The following is a 21673-nucleotide window of genomic DNA, read 5'->3' as shown; positions in this document are numbered from 1 at the left end:
TCGAAGCATGTCAACCGCTGTTTAAAATCAATTTTTACGCCATTTTTCTCATAGAAAAGCGATAATATTCCGACAGGGAATCTCCTTTTCGGCAAACAGAGGAAAAAATCCCAAAGGCGGGGGCGGTCGGGTCACACGCATAAGCCCAGAGTCCCTTGATCGGCCACTTGAGAAATGTGTTTCAGCCTGGGGCTGGAATGACGACATTCTGTTTTTTCCCGGGCTCTGAGAGCCTATGGAAGACGTGGGAAGTGTCACGTTAGAGCAGAGATCCTTAGTAAAAGATAGAGATGGAAAAGAAGTTCAAGAAATGGTCAGACAGGCCACTTCCTGTAAAGGAATCTCTCAGGTTTTGACCTGCCATTTGAGTTCTGTTATACTCACAGACACCATTCAAACAGTTTTAGAAACTTTAGGGTGTTTTCTATCCATATGTAATAAGTATATGCATATTCTAGTTACTGGGTAGGAGTGGTAACCAGATTAAATCAGGTATGTTTTTTATCCAGCCGTGTCAATACTGCCCCCTAGCCCTAACAGGTTAACTCCCTTGACTCTCACTGTCCCCTTTCCTCCCGGCCAGCTCCACCTTCCACTCCCTCCTCTGTATCTGCTGCTAAAGACGCATTCTATCGCTCTAAATCTCTGCGGACGACTTTGTAAAATAACTTTGAAAAAGGTTGATGACATCCGCTCCTCATTCACTCAGCCTAATGTCGTGTCTTTGGCTATGCCGGATTAAGTGATATGACATGCTAACCTATAAAATGATTTCTCTGTAATTAATATTACCTGATTAAGCTAATCATGTAAATGTAATTAACTAGATAGTCGGGGCACCACGGAAGAACGTTTATAGAGCCGTTATCTTCCGAATAAACTCTTAAAATACTTTGTAATATTTTACATCGATAGCAGTCAATATTAACCCTTGTCTTATTTTCAGTCTCATAATGAAAGTTGTAAATTCTTGGTTATCTTCACGAACCCTGGCTAACAAGTTGAATCAGCAATACAAAATTGGGTTTAATTATTTATTTACTAAATACCTAAACTAATCACACAGAATTACAAATACACAGAATACAAATGATGTCATACAGAAAACATCCCGGTGGACGAAACCTGGTTACACAAAGGAAAGGGGGTTGGGCTTGAATGAAAGAGCGGGAAGATTTAGGAACAAAGAAACAGCAGCTATGCTATCGTAAATACATTATCTTATGCATTCTAAATTACTGCCCATTTGGAAAAGGAAAATGCAATAAATATTTACTCTGAGCTGCGCTTCGGTAGATTGGTCGTAGATGCTGGCCGGGTTGGCCAACAGATCTTCCTGTTTTCGGAAGAATGTCAATGGTGGTCAATTGGATACGTGGTGGTATCTTCGTCTGGTTGTTAGACTGGATCCGTCGTCCGTCCTTTCCTAGCCCACGTCTACAGCGGCCGCTGCTAACTCAACGGCTAGGAAGTATCACTTCTGTAGTGAATAAGCTCAAAGTTCATACCATTCGCCACCAAAGCTCACGCCGAGGTTGGCTTAGTTCTGTACTTGACATGTGTGTCCTTCTAACGTAGAGGTTGCAGACCTCCCGTACTGGAACAACATGGTTATCTTTTCGTCAAAGGCTTATATAGTGGAGAGGGGGGAAGGATGTGTTTCATCGTTTATAACCCCTCCTCTTCACAGGGGTGGGCCACTGATCAAGCAGGGCACTTTCCTTATGAAAACCCAAATCTCTCATTTGGAAGCTAAAATTACATTTAATCTCCTAACAAACAATTTCAATATCAAACATTTCAATTGCATAACAATTCCATGTGACTCTGATAACTAGAGGGTGTATACTTTCCCAGGTACAGTTTATGTCGTCCTGTCATCAGTCATAATGTCTCAGATGACAACCGAACTGACATCCATACTCATTACGTTCCAAAGCATATTTCCAACTGGTTTTATTACCAAAATATGGTTCCTTTCCCCATTTGTTTGATGTTCCCAGACTCTCTATATTTAACACAGGCTATTCAAGTCCTTCAGTAGGGTCAGAGAGGGGAAGGGAGAAAGGTATTTATGGAGGGGGGGTCATAAACCTTACCCACAGGCCAACGTCATGACACTACTGAACCCACTGGTCCCACTCACACAGAACTACCCTACGCCTTGACCTCTTTCTCCCATTTCTCTCTCCAGAACTACCCTACGCCTTGACCTCTTTCTCCCCTCTCTCTCTCCAGAACTACCCTACGCCTTGACCTCTTTCTCCCCTCTCTCTCTCCAGAACTACCCTACGCCTTGACCTCTTTCTCCCATGTCTCTCTCCAGAACTACCCTACGCCTTGACCTCTTTCTCCCCTCTCTCTCCAGATGACATCCAGCAAATAGTGATGGTCCTGCCGCCCAACAACCTGCACTGCTCGACCCCCATCCCCTCCTCCCTTCTCCAGACCATCTCTGGAGACCTTCTCCCATTCTTCACTTCCCTCATCAAGTCATCCCTGTCCCTACTGACTTCAAGTTGGCCAGAGTCGCTCCCTTCCTCAAGAAACCAACACTCGAGCCCACTGACATCCAAAAACGACCTTTCTTTGATTTCCAAAACACTTCGGCGTGCTCTCTCTGATCAACTCTCTCGTTATCTCTCTCAGAACAATCTTCTTGACCCTTAACCAGTCAGGCTTCACTCAACCGAGACTGCTCTTCTCTGTGTCACGGAGGCTCTCTTCACTGCCAAAGCTGACTCTCTCTCTTCAGGTCTCATCCTCCTCGAGCTATCCGCTGCCTTCGACACCATGAACCATCAGATCCTCCTCTCCACCCTCTCAGGGCTGGGCGTCTCAGGCTCTATCAGATCCTCCTCTCAGGGCTGGGCGTCTCAGACTCTATCAGATCCTCCTCTCCACCCTCTCAGGGCTGGGTGTCTCAGTCTCTATCAGATCCTCCTCTCATGGCTGGGCGTCTCAGGCTCTATCAGATCCTCCTCTCCACCCTCTCAGGGCTGGGTGTCTCAGTCTCTATCAGATCCTCCTCTCATGGCTGGGCGTCTCAGGCTCTATCAGATCCTCCTCTCCACCCTCTCAGGGCTGGGTGTCTCAGGCTCTATCAGATCCTCCTCTCAGGGCAGGGTGTCTCAGACTCTATCAGATCCTCCTCTCAGGGCTGGGTGTCTCAGGCTCTATCAGATCCTCCTCTCAGGGCAGGGTGTCTCAGACTCTATCAGATCCTCCTCTCCACCCTCTCAGGGCTGGGTGTCTCAGGCTCTATCAGATCCTCCTCTCAGGGCTGGGCGTCTCAGACTCTATCAGATCCTCCTCTCCACCCTCTCAGGGCTGGGTGTCTCAGACTCTATCAGATCCTCCTCTCAGGGCTGGGTGTCTCAGTCTCTATCAGATCCTCCTCTCATGGCTGGGCGTCTCAGACTCTATCAGATCCTCCTCTCAGGGCTGGGTGTCTCAGACTCTATCAGATCCTCCTCTCCACCCTCTCAGGGCTGGGTGTCTCAGGCTCTATCAGATCCTCCTCTCAGGGCTGGGTGTCTCAGACTCTATCAGATCCTCCTCTCAGGGCTGGGTGTCTCAGACTCTATCAGATCCTCCTCTCAGGGCTGGGTGTCTCAGGCTCGGCACACTCCTGGTTTGCATCTTATCTGGCAGGTCGTTCCTACCAGGTGGCGTGGATAGTATCTGTACCACGAACTATCACTGCTGGTGTCCTGCTCTCCTCTTCTCTCTATAGAGCAAGTCACTCGGCTCTGTCATATCCTCACCTGGTCTCTCCTATGAGGATGGACCTCTCCTCTTCTCTCTATACACCAAGTCACTCAGCTCCATCATATCCTCACCTGGTCTCTCCTATCACTGCTATGAGGATGGACCTCTCCTCTTCTCTCTATAGACCAAGTCACTCAGCTCTGTCATATCCTCACCTGGTCTCTCCTATCACTGCTATGAGGATGACACTCAATTACTCTTCTCCTTCCCCCCTTTCTGGCACCTTGGTGGCAAGATGCCTCTCTGCGTGCCTGGTAGACATCTCAGCTTGGATGTCGGCCCACCACCTCAAGCTTAGTCCATGACAAAACGTAGCTGCTCTTCCACCCCTGGGAAGGCCTGCCCAGTGCAAGACCACTCAATCTCAGTTGACAACTACACAGTGTCCCTCTACCAGAGAGCAAAGAACCTTGGCGTGACCCTGGACAAACACTCTGTCATTCTTCATGAACATCAACTCGTTCCTGCTCTACAACATCTGTAGAGTACAACTTTTCCACAAACAGGAAGCAGCACAGGTCCTAATCCAGGCATTTCTCAATTTCTTTTGTTGTTGCCTTTATTTAACAAGGCAAGTCAGTTAAGAACAAATTCTTACTTTCAATGATGGCCTAGGAACAGTGGGTTAACTGCCTTGTTCAGGGGGCAGAACGACAGATTTTGTACCTTGTCAGCTCGGGGATTCAATCTTGCAACCTTTCGGTTACTAGTCCAACGCTCTAACCACTAGGCTGTCCTATCTGGACTACTGTCGACAAGATTCCTCCTAAAGTCAGGACAACAGAGTCCCTGCCCATCTTCTGAAAATGTCAGAAATTCTGTCTTTGAAGAATATCTTGAAGAACTCACGACGCCGAAATCATGCTCAGTAGGCGAGCAGCAAAAATCATTTGAAACAGAGACTGAAAAAGAAACATATTTTATTAGACAGGTTCAGGTATTAACTAATCTGCTCCTCTTCTCCCATTGTTGTGTGTCTCGGGAACACGACACTGGGGATGTGATGGAATATTCAGACCAAGAGCAGAGTTCAGACATGGGAAGGGATCTAACCATAGGATGAAGCCTGAGCCTACGTCACAAATGTCAGCCTGTTCCCTATATAGTTTACTACTTTTGACCAGGACCCATAGAGCTCTGGTTAAAAGTAGTGCACTATATAGGACCCATAGGGATCTGGTTAAAAGTAGTGCACTACTTTACAGGACCCATAGGGCTCTGGTTAAAAGTAGTGCACTCTATAGGACCCATAGGGATCTGGTTAAAAGTACTGCACTATATAGGACCCATAGGGCTCTGGTTAAAAGTAGTGCACTATATAGGACACATAGGGCTCTGGTTAAAAGTAGTGCACTATATAGGACACATGGGGTTCTGGTTAAAAGTAGTGCACATAGGGCTCTGGTTAAAAGTAGTGCACTATATAGGACCCATAGGGCTCTGGTTAAAAGTAGTGCACTATATAGGACCCATAGGGATCTGGTTAAATGTAGTGCACTATATAGGGCCCATAGGGATCTGGTTAAATGTAGTGCACTATATAGGGCCCATAGGGATCTGGTTAAAAGTAGTGCACTATACAGGACCCATAGGGATCTGGTTAAAAGTAGTGCACTATATAGGACCCATAGGGATCTGGTTAAAAGTAGTGCACTATACAGGACCCATAGGGATCTGGTTAAAAGTAGTGCACTATATAGGACACATAGGGTTCTGGTTAAAAGTAGTGCACATAGGGCTCTGGTTAAAAGTAGTGCACTATATAGGACCCATAGGGCTCTGGTTAAAAGTAGTGCACTATATAGGACCCATAGGGATCTGGTTAAATGTAGTGCACTATATAGGGCCCATAGGGATCTGGTTAAAAGTAGTGCACTATACAGGACCCATAGGGATCTGGTTAAAAGTAGTGCACTATATAGGACCCATAGGGATCTGGTTAAAAGTAGTGCACTATACAGGACCCATAGGGATCTGGTTAAAAGTAGTGCACTATATAGGACACATAGGGCTCTGGTTAAAAGTAGTGCACTAAGTTAGGAATAGACTGAAATTTGGGATAAACATTGACTAAGACAGACATCTGTTTACATCTGGACCCTTGATTGGAGCTTACAGCAACCAGAGTTAAAAGGCTATTTCAAGGCTGTGTGTGTGTGTGTGTGTGTGTGTGGTGTGTGTGTGTGTGTGTGTGTGTGTGTGTGTGTGTGTGTGTGTGTGTGTGTGTGTGTGTGTTTTGTCTTGGCAGCGGGGTCAGTAGGTGCCAGCAGTGCCCTGCCCACAGCCAAATCTCTTAGCCAATCGTGGGAAGGCAGGGATGGCGTCGGAGAGGAGAACGGAGGGAGCGGCATCGCCACACGAGGGGGAGTAACACTGCCGGAGAACTGGGAGCTGGCCTTCAGTGACTCAGGAGAGGCTTACTACATAGAGTGAGTAGAGACAGGAGAGAGAGGAGAGTTTACTACGTAGAGAGAGTAGAGACAGGAGAGAGAGGAGGGTTTTACTACATAGAGAGAGGAGAGAGAGGAGAGTTTTACTACATGGAGAGAGGAGAGTTTTACTACATAGAGAGAGAGTTTTACTACATAGAGAGAGGAGAGGGAGGAGAGTTTTACTACGTAGAGAGAGTAGAGACAGGAGAGTTTTACTACATAGAGAGAGGAGAGAGTTTTACTACGTAGAGAGGGGAGAGTTTTACTACGTAGAGAGAGGAGAGTTTTACTACGTAGAGAGAGGAGAGAGAGAGGAGAGTTTTACTACATAGAGAGGAGAGTTTTACTACATAGAGAGGAGAGAGTTTTACTACATAGAGAGAGGAGAGAGTTTTACTACATAGAGAGAGGAGAGTTTTACTACGTAGAGAGAGGAGAGAGAGATGAGAGTTTTACTACATAGAGAGGCGAGAGAGGAGAGTTTTACTACATAGAGAGAGGAGAGAGTTTTACTACATAGAGAGAGGAGAGTTTTACTACATAGTGGAGAGAGTTTTACTACATAGAGAGAGGAGAGTTTTACTACGTAGAGAGAGGAGAGAGAGAGGAGAGTTTTACTACATAGAGAGGAGAGTTTTACTACATAGAGAGAGGAGGGACGTTTTACTACGTAGAGAGAGGAGAGTTTTACTACGTAGAGAGAGGAGAGAGAGAGGAGAGTTTTACTACATAGAGAGGAGAGAGAGGAGAGTTTTACTACATAGAGAGAGGAGAGTTTTACTACATGGAGAGAAGAGAGTTTTACTACATAGAGAGGAGAGGAGAGAGGAGAGTTTTACTACATAGAGAGAGGAGAGTTTTACTACGTGGAGAGAGAGGAGAGAGTTTTCCTACATAGAGAGAGGAGAGTTTTACTACATAGAGAGAGGAGAGAGGAGAGTTTTACTACATAGAGAGAGGAGAGGAGAGAGGAGAGTTTTACTACATAGAGAGAGGAGAGTTGTACTACGTAGAGAGAGGAGAGTTTTACTACATAGAGAGGAGAGAGGAGAGTTTTACTACATAGAGGAGAGTTTTACTACATGGAGAGAGAGAGAGAGAGAGAGGAGAGTTTTACTACATAGAGAGGAGAGTTTTACTACATAGAGAGAGGAGAGTTTTACTATGTAGAGAGAGGAGAAAGGAAAGTTTTACTATATAGAGAGAGTAGAGAGGAGAGCTTTACTACATAGAGAGAGGAGAGAGGAGAGCTTTACTACATAGAGAGAGGAGAGAATATAACTTTACCACATAGAGTTTAGAGCTTATGATGATTAGATTGGTTGTGATGATGATGGTAATGATGGTGGAGGGGGTGATCTCTTCCTCCCCTCAGTCACATCTCTAAGACAACCAGCTGGCTGGACCCCAGAGCTCAGAGCAGGGAGATCCTCAGTGAGACAGACTGTGAGTCTACCTACCTTATCCTCCTTTGTTTCTCTGTCTATCTCCCCTGTCAGCTCTCAAATTCAACTCTTGACATTATTAGAACTATAATTTACTCTCTCTCTCTCTCGCTCTCTCTCTCTCGCTCTCTCTCTCTCTCTCTCTCTCTCTCTCTCTCTCTCTCTCCCCCTATATCTCCCTTTCCTACCCCCCACCCCCTCTCTTCCTCTCCCTCCTACCCCCTCTCTCTCCCCCTATATCTCCCTTTCCTACCCCCCATCTCCTCTCTTCCTCTCCCTCCTACCCCCTCTCTCCCCCTATATCTCCCTTTCCTACCCCTACTCCCCTCTCTTCCTCGCCCTCCTACCCATCCCCTCTCTTCCTCTCCCTCCTACCCCCTCTCTCTCCCCTATATCTCCCTTTCCTACCCCTACTCCCCTCTCTTCCTCTCCCTCCTACCCCCTCTCTCTCCCCCATACCCTCTTCCTCCTACCCCCTCTCTCTCCCCATATCTCCCTTTCCTACCCCTACTCCCCTCTCTTCCTCTCCCTCCTACCCCCTCTCTCTCCCCCTATATCTCCCTTTCCTACCCCTACTCCCCATCTCCTCTCTTCCTCTCCCTCCTACCCCCTCTCTCTCCCCCTATATCTCCCTTTCCTACCCCCATCCCCTCTCTTCCTCTCCCTCCTTCTCACCCCCCCCCCCCCCCCCCCCATACTGTCTCTCATCTCACTTTGTCTCGTTCATGTTTTGTCAAGTGTTGTCTAGCACTGAGACGGCATTCAGTTCTACTGAAATGGAGTCGTGAATTAGAGACACATTTTCACGTTGTCGTCGGCTCATGACATTAGAGGGGAGGAGGAGGAGGAAGATCACTTTAATAGTAGATGCAAATAAACATTTATAGGAAGGAAAATGTGTCAGAATATTCTGTTGCCGTATTAAAAAAAAATGTAATGAATGACATAAATATGTCAGTTAGTCATGAGACTACACACGGCATCATTGAACTGCAGAGGGCGCCAGAGAATCAGTTGTTGAACCTGTTCAGAGGCAGCACGCAGTACACCAGCTCTGTCTTGTCTGTAATGTGAATACACGTGGACAGTCTGTCATAGATATATGTGAATACACGTGGACAGTCCATCATAGATATATGTGAATACACGTGGGCAGTCCATCATAGATATATGTGGACAGTCTATCATAGATACATGTGAAAACACGTGGACAGTCTATCATAGATATGTGAATACACGTGGACAGTCTATCATAGATATAGCGAGAAGTGGCCTAGCCTGTGTAATCCGAGAGACGTCTGGAGAATCCAGGACTGATTTGACTTTAATGAGACTAGGCCCGGGTAAATAAAGGTTAAATAAATAATTTGACTTTAATGAGACTAGGCCCGGGTAAATAAAGGTTAAATAAATACTAGACGGTGGTAGGATCATTACAACAGGAAACTAATGGTCCTTGTCCCTGTGTCCCTGCCAGTACCTGCTTTCACGGACCAGCCAGCAGAGCTGAAGGGTTACTCCATCCACACCCGTCTGTCTAAAGGGCAGCAGGGCTTCGGCTTCAACATAGTGGGAGGAAGCAGGCAGAGAGAGTTCCTCCAGGTCTACAGCGTTACACCAGGAGGACCACCCGCTCTCAACACAGGTAGGACTAACACAGGTAGGACTAACACGGGGCACGGTAGGACTAACACAGGTACACCCACGACAGGTAGGACAAACACAGGTAGGACTAACACAGGTAGGACTAACACAGGTAGGATTAACACAGGTACACTCGACAGGTAGGACTAACACAGGTAGGACTAACACAGGTAGGATTAACACAGGTACACTCGACAGGTAGGACTAACACAGGTAGGACTAACACAGGTACACTCGACAGGTAGGACTAACACAGGTAGGACTAACACAGGTAGGACTAACACAGGTAGGACTAACACAGGTACACTCGACAGGTAGGACTAACACAGGTAGGACTAACACAGGTAGGACTAACACAGGTAGAACTAACACAGGTACACTCGACAGGTAGGACTAACACAGGTAGGATTAACACAGGTAGGACTAACACAGGTACACTCGACAGGTAGGACTAACACAGGTAGGACTAACACAGGTAGGACTAACACAGGTACACTCGACAGGTAGGACTAACACAGGTAGGATTAACACAGGTAGGACTAACACAGGTACACTCGACAGGTAGGACTAACACAGGTAGGACTAACACAGGAAGGACGAACACAGGTAGGATTAACACAGGTAGGATTAACACAGGTACACTCGACAGGTAGGACTAACACAGGTAGGACTAACCCAGGTACACTCGACAGGTAGGACTAACACAGGTAGGACTAACACAGGTAGAACTAACACAGGTAGGATTAACACAGGTAGGATTAACACAGGTACACTCGACAGGTAGGACTAACACAGGTAGGACTAACCCAGGTACACTCGACAGGTAGGACTAACACAGGTAGGACTAACACAGGTAGGACTAACACAGGTACACTCGACAGGTAGGACTAACACAGGTAGGACTAACACAGGTAGGATTAACACAGGTAGGACTAACACAGGTACACTCGACAGGTAGGACTAACACAGGTAGGACTAACACAGGAAGGACGAACACAGGTAGGACTAACACAGGTACACTCGACAGGTAGGACTAACACAGGTAGGACTAACACAGGTACACTCGACAGGTAGGACTAACACAGGTAGAACTAAGACAGGTACACTCGACAGGAAGGACTAACACAGGTAGGACTAACACAGGAAGGACGAACACAGGTAGGACTAACACAGGTAGGATTAACACAGGTACACTCGACAGGTAGGACTAACACAGGTAGGACTAACACAGGTAGGACTAACACAGGTACACTCGACAGGTAGGACTAACACAGGTACACTCGACAGGTAGGACTAACACAGGTAGGACTAACACAGGTAGGACTAACACAGGTAGAATTAACACAGGTACACTCGACAGATAGGACTAACACAGGTAGGATTAACACAGGTAGGATTAACACAGGTACACTCACCACAGGTTTGATTAACACAGGTTTGATTAACACAGGTACATTCACCACAGTTAGGACTAACACAGGTAGGACTAACACAGGTACACTCACGACAGGTAGCATAACCTCAAGCTACACATACATAACAGTGGTTATTGAGTTGTTATTTCTGAAGGCCTGTACTGGTGAGACTGAGAGACGGAGCTGTAACGGTCATCGTACGTAGTGGACCAAGGCGCAGCAGGTCGAGTGCTCATAGTGACTTTATTGAACACGTAACAAACAAAACAACGATCATGATTGCAGGCTAAACACACAGCTATGCAACCACAACTTCCCACAAAGGGACAGGTGAAAACAGGGCTACCTAAGTATGACTCTCAATTAGCAACAACGATGTACAGCTGTTCCTGATTGAGAGCCATACCAGGCCAACAAAGAAATACACAACATAGAAAATCATAGAAATTCAAAACAAGAACATTACCCAAAAACCCCGGAACACATAAATCAAACACCCCTCTTACATAAATACATATCCCATTAAACCCCGAACCACATAAAACAAATACCCCCTGCCACGTCCTGACCAAACTACGATAACCAATAACCCCTTATATTAGTCAGGACGTGACAGGAGCAAGAGAGTTGAAGGGAGTTGAAAAGAGTTGAAGGGAGTTGAAGAGAGTTGAACATTGAAGGGAGGATAAAAGATAATAAAAAACAAGCCTGTTTCTATTCTCTCTGCTATGTCCTCTATCTGTTCTTTCATTGCTCTCCCCTCTTTTCTGATTCATTAAAATCTACATTTTAATACCTCAATTAGACCATGTCAATTTCAAGATTTTCTTTTAAAAATAAAAATAAAATATTGTTTCAGAATATTTAGGTAAATTCGCTGGCTATCTCCTTGATCCTGCTTTGTAGTGGTATACCCTTCCCATCTACCCCTAATCCTGCTCTACGGGGCCCGAGAAGTTAATCACACTGACACACACACACACACACACACACACACACACACACACACACACACACACACACACATGCTATCACCTCTCATACAAATGTGGAGCAAAAAGCCCCTACTGGCAGCTATAGTCATCCTGTATTCACTCAATGACACTGAAGATACAATACATACTGAAACGATCTATATAACACATTATCTATTGTAGTGGATGATATTACACATGATCTATTGTAGTGGATTATATAACACATTATCTATTATAGTGGATGATATAACACATTATCTATTGTAGTGGATTATATTACACATTATCTATTATCTATTGTAGTGGATGATATAACACATTATCTATTATAGTGGATGATATAACACAAAAAATAACAAAACACTAGAACGAACGACCAACAACAAACAGTCTGGCAAAGCATAAGGCTCAACACAGAACAATCACCCACAAATAACAAACACAAACACACCCTAATATATGGGACTCTCAATCAAAGGCAGATAGACAACACCTGCCTTCAACTGAGAGTCCCAACCCCAATTAACCAAACATAGAAACAGACATACTAGACTAAACACAGAATACCTGAAAACCAAACAGTGCCCAAAAACCCCGGAATACTTAAACCAAATGCCCCTTCAACAAAACACACCACCCCGAACCACATAAAACGAATACCCTCTGCCACGTCCTGACCAAACTACAATACTAATTAACCTTTATACTGGCCAGGACGTGACACATTATCTATTGTAGTGGATGATATTACACATTATCTATTATAGTGGATGATATAACACATTATCTATTGTGGTGGATGATATAACACATTATCTATTGTAGTGGATGATATAACACATTATCTATTATCTATTGTAGTGGATGATATAACACATCTATTATCTATTGTAGCGTATGATATAACACATTATCTATTATAGTGAATGATATAACACATCTATTGTAGTGAATGATATAACACATTATCTATTATCTATTTTAGTGGATGATATAACACATTATCTATTGTAGTGGATGATATAACACATTATCTATTGTAGTGGATGATATAACACATTATCTATTATCTATTGTAGAGGATGATATAACACGATCTATTGTCGTGGGTGATATAACACATCTTATCTATTGTAGTGGATGATATAACACATTATCTATTGTAGTGGATGATATAACACATTATCTATTATAGTGAATGATATAACACATTATCTATTATCTATTGTAGTGGATGATATAACACATCTATTATCTATTGTAGCGTATAATATAACACATTATCTATTGTAGTGGATGATATAACACATTATCTATTATCTATTGTAGTGGATGATATAACACATTATCTATTATCTATTGTAGTGGATGATATAACACATTATCTATTATAGTGAATGATATAACACATCTATTGTCGTGAATGATATAACACATTATCTATTGTAGTGGATGATATAACACATTATCTATTATCTATTGTAGTGGATGATATAACACATTATCTATTATCTATTGTAGTGGATGATATAACACATTATCTATTATCTATTGTAGTGGATATTATAACACATTATCTATTATAGTGGATGATATAACACAGTATCTATTATCTATTGTAGAGGATGATATAACACGATCTATTGTAGTGGGTGATATAACACATCTTATCTATTGTAGTGGATGATATAACACATTATCTATTGTAGTGGATGATATAACACATTATCTATTATAGTGAATGATATAACACATTATCTATTATCTATTGTAGTGGATGATATAACACATCTATTATCTATTGTAGCGTATAATATAACACATTATCTATTGTAGTGGATGATATAACACATTATCTATTATCTATTATAGTGGATGATATAACACATTATCTATTATCTATTGTAGTGGATGATATAACACTATCTATTATAGTGAATGATATAACACATCTATTGTCGTGAATGATATAACACATTATCTATTGTAGTGGATGATATAACACATTATCTATTATCTATTGTAGTGGATGATATAACACATTATCTATTATCTATTGTAGTGGATGATATAACACATTATCTATTATCTATTGTAGTGGATATTATAACACATTATCTATTATAGTGGATGATATAACACAGTATCTATTATCTATTGTAGTGGATGATATAACACATTATCTATTATCTATTGTAGTGGATGATATTACACATTATCTATTGTAGTAGATGATATTACACATTATCTATTGTAGTGGATGGTATAACACATTATCTACTGTAGTGGATGATATAACACATTATCTATTGTAGTGGATGATATAACACATTATCTATTGTAGTGGATGAGATAACACATTATCTATTATAGTGGATGAGAACACTATCTATTATAGTGGATGATATAACACATTATCTATTGTAGTGGATGATATATCACATTATCTGTTGTGGTGGATGAGATGATACATTATCTATTATAGTGGATGAGAACACATTATCTATTATCTATTGTAGTGGATGATTTAACACATTATCTATTATCTATTGTAGTGGATAATATTACACATTATCTATTGTAGTGGATGATATAACACATTATCTATTGTAGTGGATGATATAACACATTATCTGTTGTGGTGGATGAGATGATACATTATCTATTATAGTGGATGAGAACACATTATCTATTATCTATTGTAGTGGATGATATAACACATTATCTATTGTAGTGGATGATTTAACACATTATCTATTATCTATTGTAGTGGATGATATTACACATTATCTATTGTAGTGGGTGATATAACACATGATCTATTATAGTGGATGATATTACACATTACCTATTATCTATTGTAGTGGATGATATTACACATTATCTATTATCTATTATAGTGGATGATATAACACATTATCTATTATCTATTGTAGAGGATGATTTAACACATGATCTATTGTAGTGGATGATATAACACATCTATTATCTATTGTAGTGGATGATATAACACATTATCTATTGTAGTGGATGATATAACACATTATCTATTATGGGCCTATCTCGTAGTGGATGATATAACACATTATCTATTATCTATTGTAGTGGATGATATTACACATTATCTATTGTCTATTGTAGTGGATGATATAACACATTATCTATTGTAGTGGATGATATAACACATTATCTATTGTAGTGGATGATATAACACATTATCTATTGTAGTGGATGATATAACACATTATCTATTGTGGTGGATGATATAACACATTATCTATTGTAGTGGATGAGAACACATTATCTATTATAGTGGATGAGAACACATTATCTATTATAGTGGATGATATAACACATGATCTATTATCGTGGATATAACACATTATCTATTGTAGTGGATGATATAACACATTATCTATTGTAGTGGATGATATTACACATTATCTATTGTAGTGGATGATATAACACATTATCTATTGTAGTGGATGATATAACACATTATCTATTATCTATTATAGTGGATGATATAACACATGATCTATTATCTATTATCGTGGATATAACACTATCTATTGTAGTGGATGATATAACACATGATCTATTATCTATTGTAGTGGATGATAAAACACATTATCTATTGTAGTGGATGATATAACACATTATCTATTGTAGTGGATGATATAACACATTATCTATTGTAGTGGATGATATAACACATGATCAATAGTTTAACCCCTCTCTCTCTCTCTCTCTGTCTCTCTGTCTCTCTGTCTCTCTCTCTCTCTCTGTCTCTCTGTTCTCCAGCTGATATCCTGGTCTACATCAATGACAGCTGTGTCCTGGGTCTGTCTCATAAAGAGGTGGTAGAGATGTTGAAGTCTGTCCCTATGGGTCACAGTGTGGACGTTGTGTTACGGAGAGGCTATCCCATGCTCTACAACCCAGACGGCTGTCCCAAACAACCCCTGACCTCCTCCTCCTCCTCTCCTCTGGAACCCCTCAGCGCTGCAGCCACTCCTCCCTCCACAGCCACTGCCCAGTCCCCTTCCTGTCCCAGCCCTGCCGAGACCACCCACGCCAACGCCCCCGGCCTGGCTAACCTTAATCGGACCCTATCCCATCACAACGGCAACTATCTGAGAGTGGTGGGAAACTCGGGATCAGGGCTGGACGCTAATGGAAACGCGACAGGACTGGTCTTGGCACCACCCGCCTACCCGCTGTCTAACGGTACCCCGGGCTCTTCTGCCAGCTCAGCCTGTTCCCCCTCTTCCTCTCACAGTAGGGGCATCCCCCCTCCTCCCCCTCCTGAATCAACCTCCGCTTCCACCAGCCAGAGTGACTCAGAGGCCTTGGGTGGATGGACACAAAGGTAACTAACCCTAAATTTAGATTTACATTTACATTTACGTCATTTAGCAGACGCTCTTATCCAGAGCGACTTACAAATTGGTGTATTCACCTTATGATATCCAGTGGAACAACCACTTTACAATAGTACATCTATATCTTTTTTTCGGGGGGGGTTAGAAGGATTACTTAATCCTATCCCAGGTATTCCTTAAAGAGGTGGGGTTTCAGGTGTCTCCGGAAGGTGGTGATTGACTCCGCTGTCCTGGCGTCGTGAGGGAGCTTGTTCCACCATTGGGGTGCCAATGTGCCCAATGCGAATGTAAAAATGGAGAGACCTGGTCAGTCAATTACTAATATACTAATACTCTTAGTAAAAGTATTTATCTTCAACTCGCAGTCTGTGGATTCTATTCGATTAGATAGATTGAAATTGTACGTTAAACATCACAGCACAGTTGAAAGATACAGTATATGGGTGGTAGAAATCCGAAGAGGGTAGTCAGCAGAGACACTGTAGGTGGGCTGAGGGAAACTGAGGGTCGGGAGGTGGAAATAGAAACAAATGATCTCCACCCGGCACAGCCAGAAGAGGACTGGCCACCCCTCATAGCCTGGTTCCTCTCTAGGCTTCTTCCTAGGTTCTCTGCCTTTCTAGGGAGTTTTTCCTAACCACCGTGCTTCTACATTTGCATTGCTTGTTGTTTGGGGTTTTAGGCTGGGTTTCTGTACAGCACTTTGAGATATCAGCTGATGTAAGAAGGGCTATATAAATACATTTGATTTGATGATATGAGAGAAAAGTGCTGCCTATGGTTCTAACACAAAGTTAACATGAAGTTCATCCACCTCTGGCCTGCTCGCCTCCCTACCTCTGCGGAAGCAGTTCCCGCTCAGCCCAGTCAAAACTGTTCGCTGGTCTGGCACCCCAATGGTGGAACAAGCTCCCTCACGACGCCAGGACAGCGGAGTCAATCACCACCTTCCGTAGACACCTGAAACCCCACCTCTTTAAGGAATACCTGGGATAGGATTAAGTAATCCTTCTAACCCCCCCCACCCCCCCAAAAAAGATATAGATGTACTATTGTAAAGTGGTTGTTCCACTGGATATCATAAGGTGAATGCACCAATTTGTAAGTCGCTCTGGATAAGAGCGTCTGCTAAATGACGTAAATGTAAAGTGGAACAGTCAATCAGATCAGCTGTACAGTTCACGGTTCTTCATTTCCTCTGTGTGTGTCAGTCGGGTACAGAATATCATTAACGCCTCTCTTCCTCCTCTTCCTCTTCCCTCTCAAGAGGGTCTCTGATGCGCTACGGTGGTAACTCCCTCACCACCTCCTCCTCCTCCATGGTCCACCATCAGAGTGACCTGTCCACCTCCACCCTGCCCATCTCCCTCTCCAAGCTTCCCCTGTCCCAGCCGGAGGTGGGCACCGCCACCTCTCCTGGTGCGCCATGCCAACGGCCTCCCATGCCCCAGACGTCCCTCATGGCCAGCCCGCCTACGGAGGTCCCCCCTTGCGGCTTCAACGGCTGCCCTGCCAGCTCCCACCCCCGTAGGGGCCACAGCCCGACCAGCGAGGGTGTACCTGTAAGGTCTGGAGGAGGGGAGCTGCTCCCTGTGCCCCTTGGGAGGAGTGAGGGGGGTGGGATGGGGTTCAGTGTGACGGCGGGGGGGAAAGGAGGGCAGCTGGCCCTGGTGAAGAGAGTGTGGGACAGAAGGCAGTGCTCCTCCCTGCAGCCAGGGGATGCTATAGTGAAGATCGATGGAGCTGACGTGCAGAGTCTCAGCTTCGCTCAGGTACAGTAGGACTGGCTTCGGGAGACAGCTCTACGGTTACAGACCGTCATTTGGTTTGGTTATGAGGTTGATTGTTATCTATTTCAACAACCGTCAATAGTAATCATCAATCTCTGGAGTAAGTTTATTCTGACAACATGGAGTAATCTTATTGACATTTGGAATGACACAGAAAAACAGAAGAGCTTTAAGGTTTACTGGACGACAGGAAGACAGAAGAGCTTTAAGGTTTACTGGAAGACAGAAAAGCTTTAAGGTTACCTAGATGACAGGAAGACAGAAGAGCTGTAAGGTTTACTAGATGACAGGAAGACAGAAGAGCTTTAAGGTTTACTGGACGACAGGAAGACAGAAGAGCTGTAAGGTTTACTGGAAGACAGAAGAGCTTTAAGGTTTACTAGATGACTGGAAGACAGAAGAGCTTTAAGGTTTACTAGAAGACAGAAGAGCTTTAAGGTTTACTGGAAGACAGAAGAGCTTTAAAGTTTACTGGAAGACAGAAGAGCTTTAAGGTTTACTAGATGACAGAAAGACAGAAGAGCTTTAAGGTTTACTGGAAGACAGAAGAGCTTTAAGGTTTACTGGATGACAGGAAGGTTTACCGGATGACAGGAAGACAGAAGAGCTATAAGGTTTACTGGAAGACAGAAGAGCTTTAAGGTTTACTGGATGACAGAAAGACAGAAGAGCTTTAAGGTTTACTGGATGACAGGAAGACAGAAGAGCTTTAAGGTTTACTGGAAGACAGAAAAGCTCTAAGGTTTACCGGATGACAGAAAGACAGAAGAGCTTTAAGGTTTACTGGAAGACAGAAGAGCTGTAAGGTTTACTAGAAGACAGAAAGACAGAAGAGCTGTAAGGTTTACTAGAAGACAGAAAGACAGAAGAGCTGTAAGGTTTACTAGAAGACAGAAAGACAGAAAATCTGTAAGGTTTACTAGAAGACAGAAAGACAGAAGAGCTTTAAGGTTTACTAGAAGACAGAAAGACAGAAGAGCTTTAAGGTTTACTAGAAGACAGAAGAGCTGTAAGGTTTACTAGATGACAGGAAGACAGAAGAGCTGTAAGATTTACTAGATGACAGAAAGACAGAAGAGCTTTAAGGTTTACTGGAAGACAGAAGAGCTTTAAGGTTTACTGGAAGACAGAAGAGCTTTAAGGTTTACTGGAAGACAGAAGAGCTTTAAGGTTTACTGGAAGACAGAAGAGCTTTAAGGTTTACTAGATGACAGGAAGACAGAAGAGCTTTAAGGTTTACTAGATGACAGGAAGACAGAAGAGCTTTAAGGTTTACTAGAAGACAGAAAGACAGAAGAGCTGTAAGGTTTACCGGATGACAGAAAGACAGAAGAGCTTTAAGGTTTACTGGAAGACAGAAGAGCTGTAAGGTTTACTGGAAGACAGATAGACAGAAGAGCTTTATGGTTTACTAGAAGACAGAAAGACAGAAGAGCTGTAAGGTTTACTAGAAGACAGAAAGACAGAAGAGCTGTAAGGTTTACTAGAAGACAGAAAGACAGAAGATCTTTAAGGTTTACTAGAAGACAGAAAGACAGAAGAGCTGTAAGGTTTACTAGATGACAGGAAGACAGAAGAGCTTTAAGGTTTACTGGAAGACAGAAGAGCTGTGAGGTTTACTAGATGACAGGAAGACAGAAGAGCTTTAAGGTTTACTAGAAGACAGAAAGACAGAAGAGCTGTAAGGTTTACTAGAAGACAGAAAGACAGAAGAGCTTTAAGGTTTACTAGAAAACAGAAAGACAGAAAAGCTGTAAGGTTTACTAGAAGACAGAAAGACAGAAAAGCTGTAAGGTTTACTGGAAGACAGAAGAGCTTTAAGGTTTACTGGATGACAGGAAGGTTTACCGGATGACAGGAAGACAGAAGAGCTTTAAGGTTTACTGGAAGACAGAAGAGCTTTAAGTTTTACTGGATGACAGAAAGACAGAAGAGCTTCAAGGTTTACTGGATGACAGGAAGACAGAAGAGCTTTAAGGTTTACTGGAAGACAGAAAAGCTCTAAGGTTTACCGGATGACAGAAAGACAGAAGAGCTTTAAGGTTTACTGGAAGACAGAAGAGCTGTAAGGTTTACTAGATGACAGGAAGACAGAAGAGCTTTAAGGTTTACTAGAAGACAGAAAGACAGAAGAGCTGTAAGGTTTACTAGAAGACAGAAAGACAGAAGAGCTTTAAGGTTTACTAGAAAACAGAAAGACAGAAAAGCTGTAAGGTTTACTAGAAGACAGAAAGACAGAAAAGCTGTAAGGTTTACTAGAAGACAGAAAGACAGAAGAACTTTAAGGTTTACTAGAAGACAGAAAGACAGAAGAGCTGTAAGGTTTACTAGATGACAGGAAGACAGAAGAGCTGTAAGGTTTACTAGATGACAGAAAGACAGAAGAGCTTTAAGGTTTACTAGAAGACAGAAAGACAGAAGAGCTTTAAGGTTTACTAGAAGACAGAAAGACAGAAGAGCTGTAAGGTTTATTAGATGACAGGAAGACAGAAGAGCTGTAAGATTTACTAGATGACAGAAAGACAGAAGAGCTTTAAGGTTTACTGGAAGACAGAAGAGCTTTAAGGTTTACTGGAAGACAGAAGAGCTTTAAGGTTTACTGGAAGACAGAAGAGCTTTAAGGTTTACTGGAAGACAGAAGAGCTTTAAGGTTTACTAGATGACAGGAAGACAGAAGAGCTTTAAGGTTTACTAGATGACAGGAAGACAGAAGAGCTTTAAGGTTTACTAGAAGACAGAAAGACAGAAGAGCTGTAAGGTTTACCGGATGACAGAAAGACAGAAGAGCTTTAAGGTTTACTGGAAGACAGAAGAGCTGTAAGGTTTACTGGAAGACAGATAGACAGAAGAGCTTTAAGGTTTACTAGAAGACAGAAAGACAGAAGAGCTGTAAGGTTTACTAGAAGACAGAAAGACAGAAGAGCTGTAAGGTTTACTAGAAGACAGAAAGACAGAAAATCTGTAAGGTTTACTAGAAGACAGAAAGACAGAAGATCTTTAAGGTTTACTAGAAGACAGAAAGACAGAAGAGCTGTAAGGTTTACTAGATGACAGGAAGACAGAAGTGCTGTAAGATTTACTAGATGACAGAAAGACAGAAGAGCTTTAAGGTTTACTGGAAGACAGAAGAGCTTTAAGGTTTACTGGAAGACAGAAGAGCTGTAAGGTTTACTAGATGACAGGAAGACAGAAGAGCTTTAAGGTTTACTGGAAGACAGAAGAGCTGTAAGGTTTACTAGATGACAGGAAGACAGAAGAGCTTTAAGGTTTACTAGAAGACAGAAAGACAGAAGAGCTTTAAGGTTTACTAGAAAACAGAAAGACAGAAAAGCTGTAAGGTTTACTAGAAGACAGAAAGACAGAAAAGCTGTAAGGTTTACTAGAAGACAGAAAGACAGAAGAGCTTTAAGGTTTACTAGAAAACAGAAAGACAGAAAAGCTGTAAGGTTTACTAGAAGACAGAAAGACAGAAAAGCTGTAAGGTTTACTAGAAGACAGAAAGACAGAAGAGCTTTAAGGTTTACTAGAAGACAGAAAGACAGAAGAGCTGTAAGGTTTACTAGATGACAGGAAGACAGAAGAGCTGTAAGGTTTACTAGATGACAGAAAGACAGAAGAGCTTTAAGGTTTACTGGAAGACAGGAAGGTTTACCGGATGACAGGAAGACAGAAGAGCTGTAAGGTTTACTAGATGACAGGAAGACAGAAGAGCTTTAAGGTTTACTGGATGACAGAAGAGCTTTAAGGTTTACTGGATGACAGAAGAGCTTTAAGGTTTACTGGATGACAGAAGAGCTTTAAAGTTTACCAGATG

At 42.7% G+C, this 21673-nt stretch overlaps 1 protein-coding gene across 3 annotated transcripts in view; it reads left to right on the top strand.

The window, feature by feature from the left end:
* LOC106566317 (membrane-associated guanylate kinase, WW and PDZ domain-containing protein 3) overlaps window positions 1–21673 on the top strand; it is a 242739-nt gene that overhangs the window by 124926 nt on the left and 96140 nt on the right. For all 3 annotated transcript variants that reach the window (XM_082959784.1, XM_082959782.1, XM_082959783.1), the window contains exons 6-10: window positions 6020–6200; window positions 7579–7649; window positions 9126–9293; window positions 15489–16056; window positions 17337–17841. In XM_082959784.1, the coding sequence (XP_082815910.1) occupies window positions 6020–6200; window positions 7579–7649; window positions 9126–9293; window positions 15489–16056; window positions 17337–17841 (1493 nt within the window). The remainder of the gene's footprint in view (window positions 1–6019; window positions 6201–7578; window positions 7650–9125; window positions 9294–15488; window positions 16057–17336; window positions 17842–21673) is intronic.

This window comes from Salmo salar, chromosome 13 (genome assembly GCF_965601325.2).
Source record: "Salmo salar chromosome 13, fSalSal1, whole genome shotgun sequence".
NCBI lineage: Eukaryota > Metazoa > Chordata > Actinopteri > Salmoniformes > Salmonidae > Salmo > Salmo salar.
Note: the sequence above shows the minus strand (reverse complement) of the source record. Positions and strands in the feature narration are given on the sequence as shown.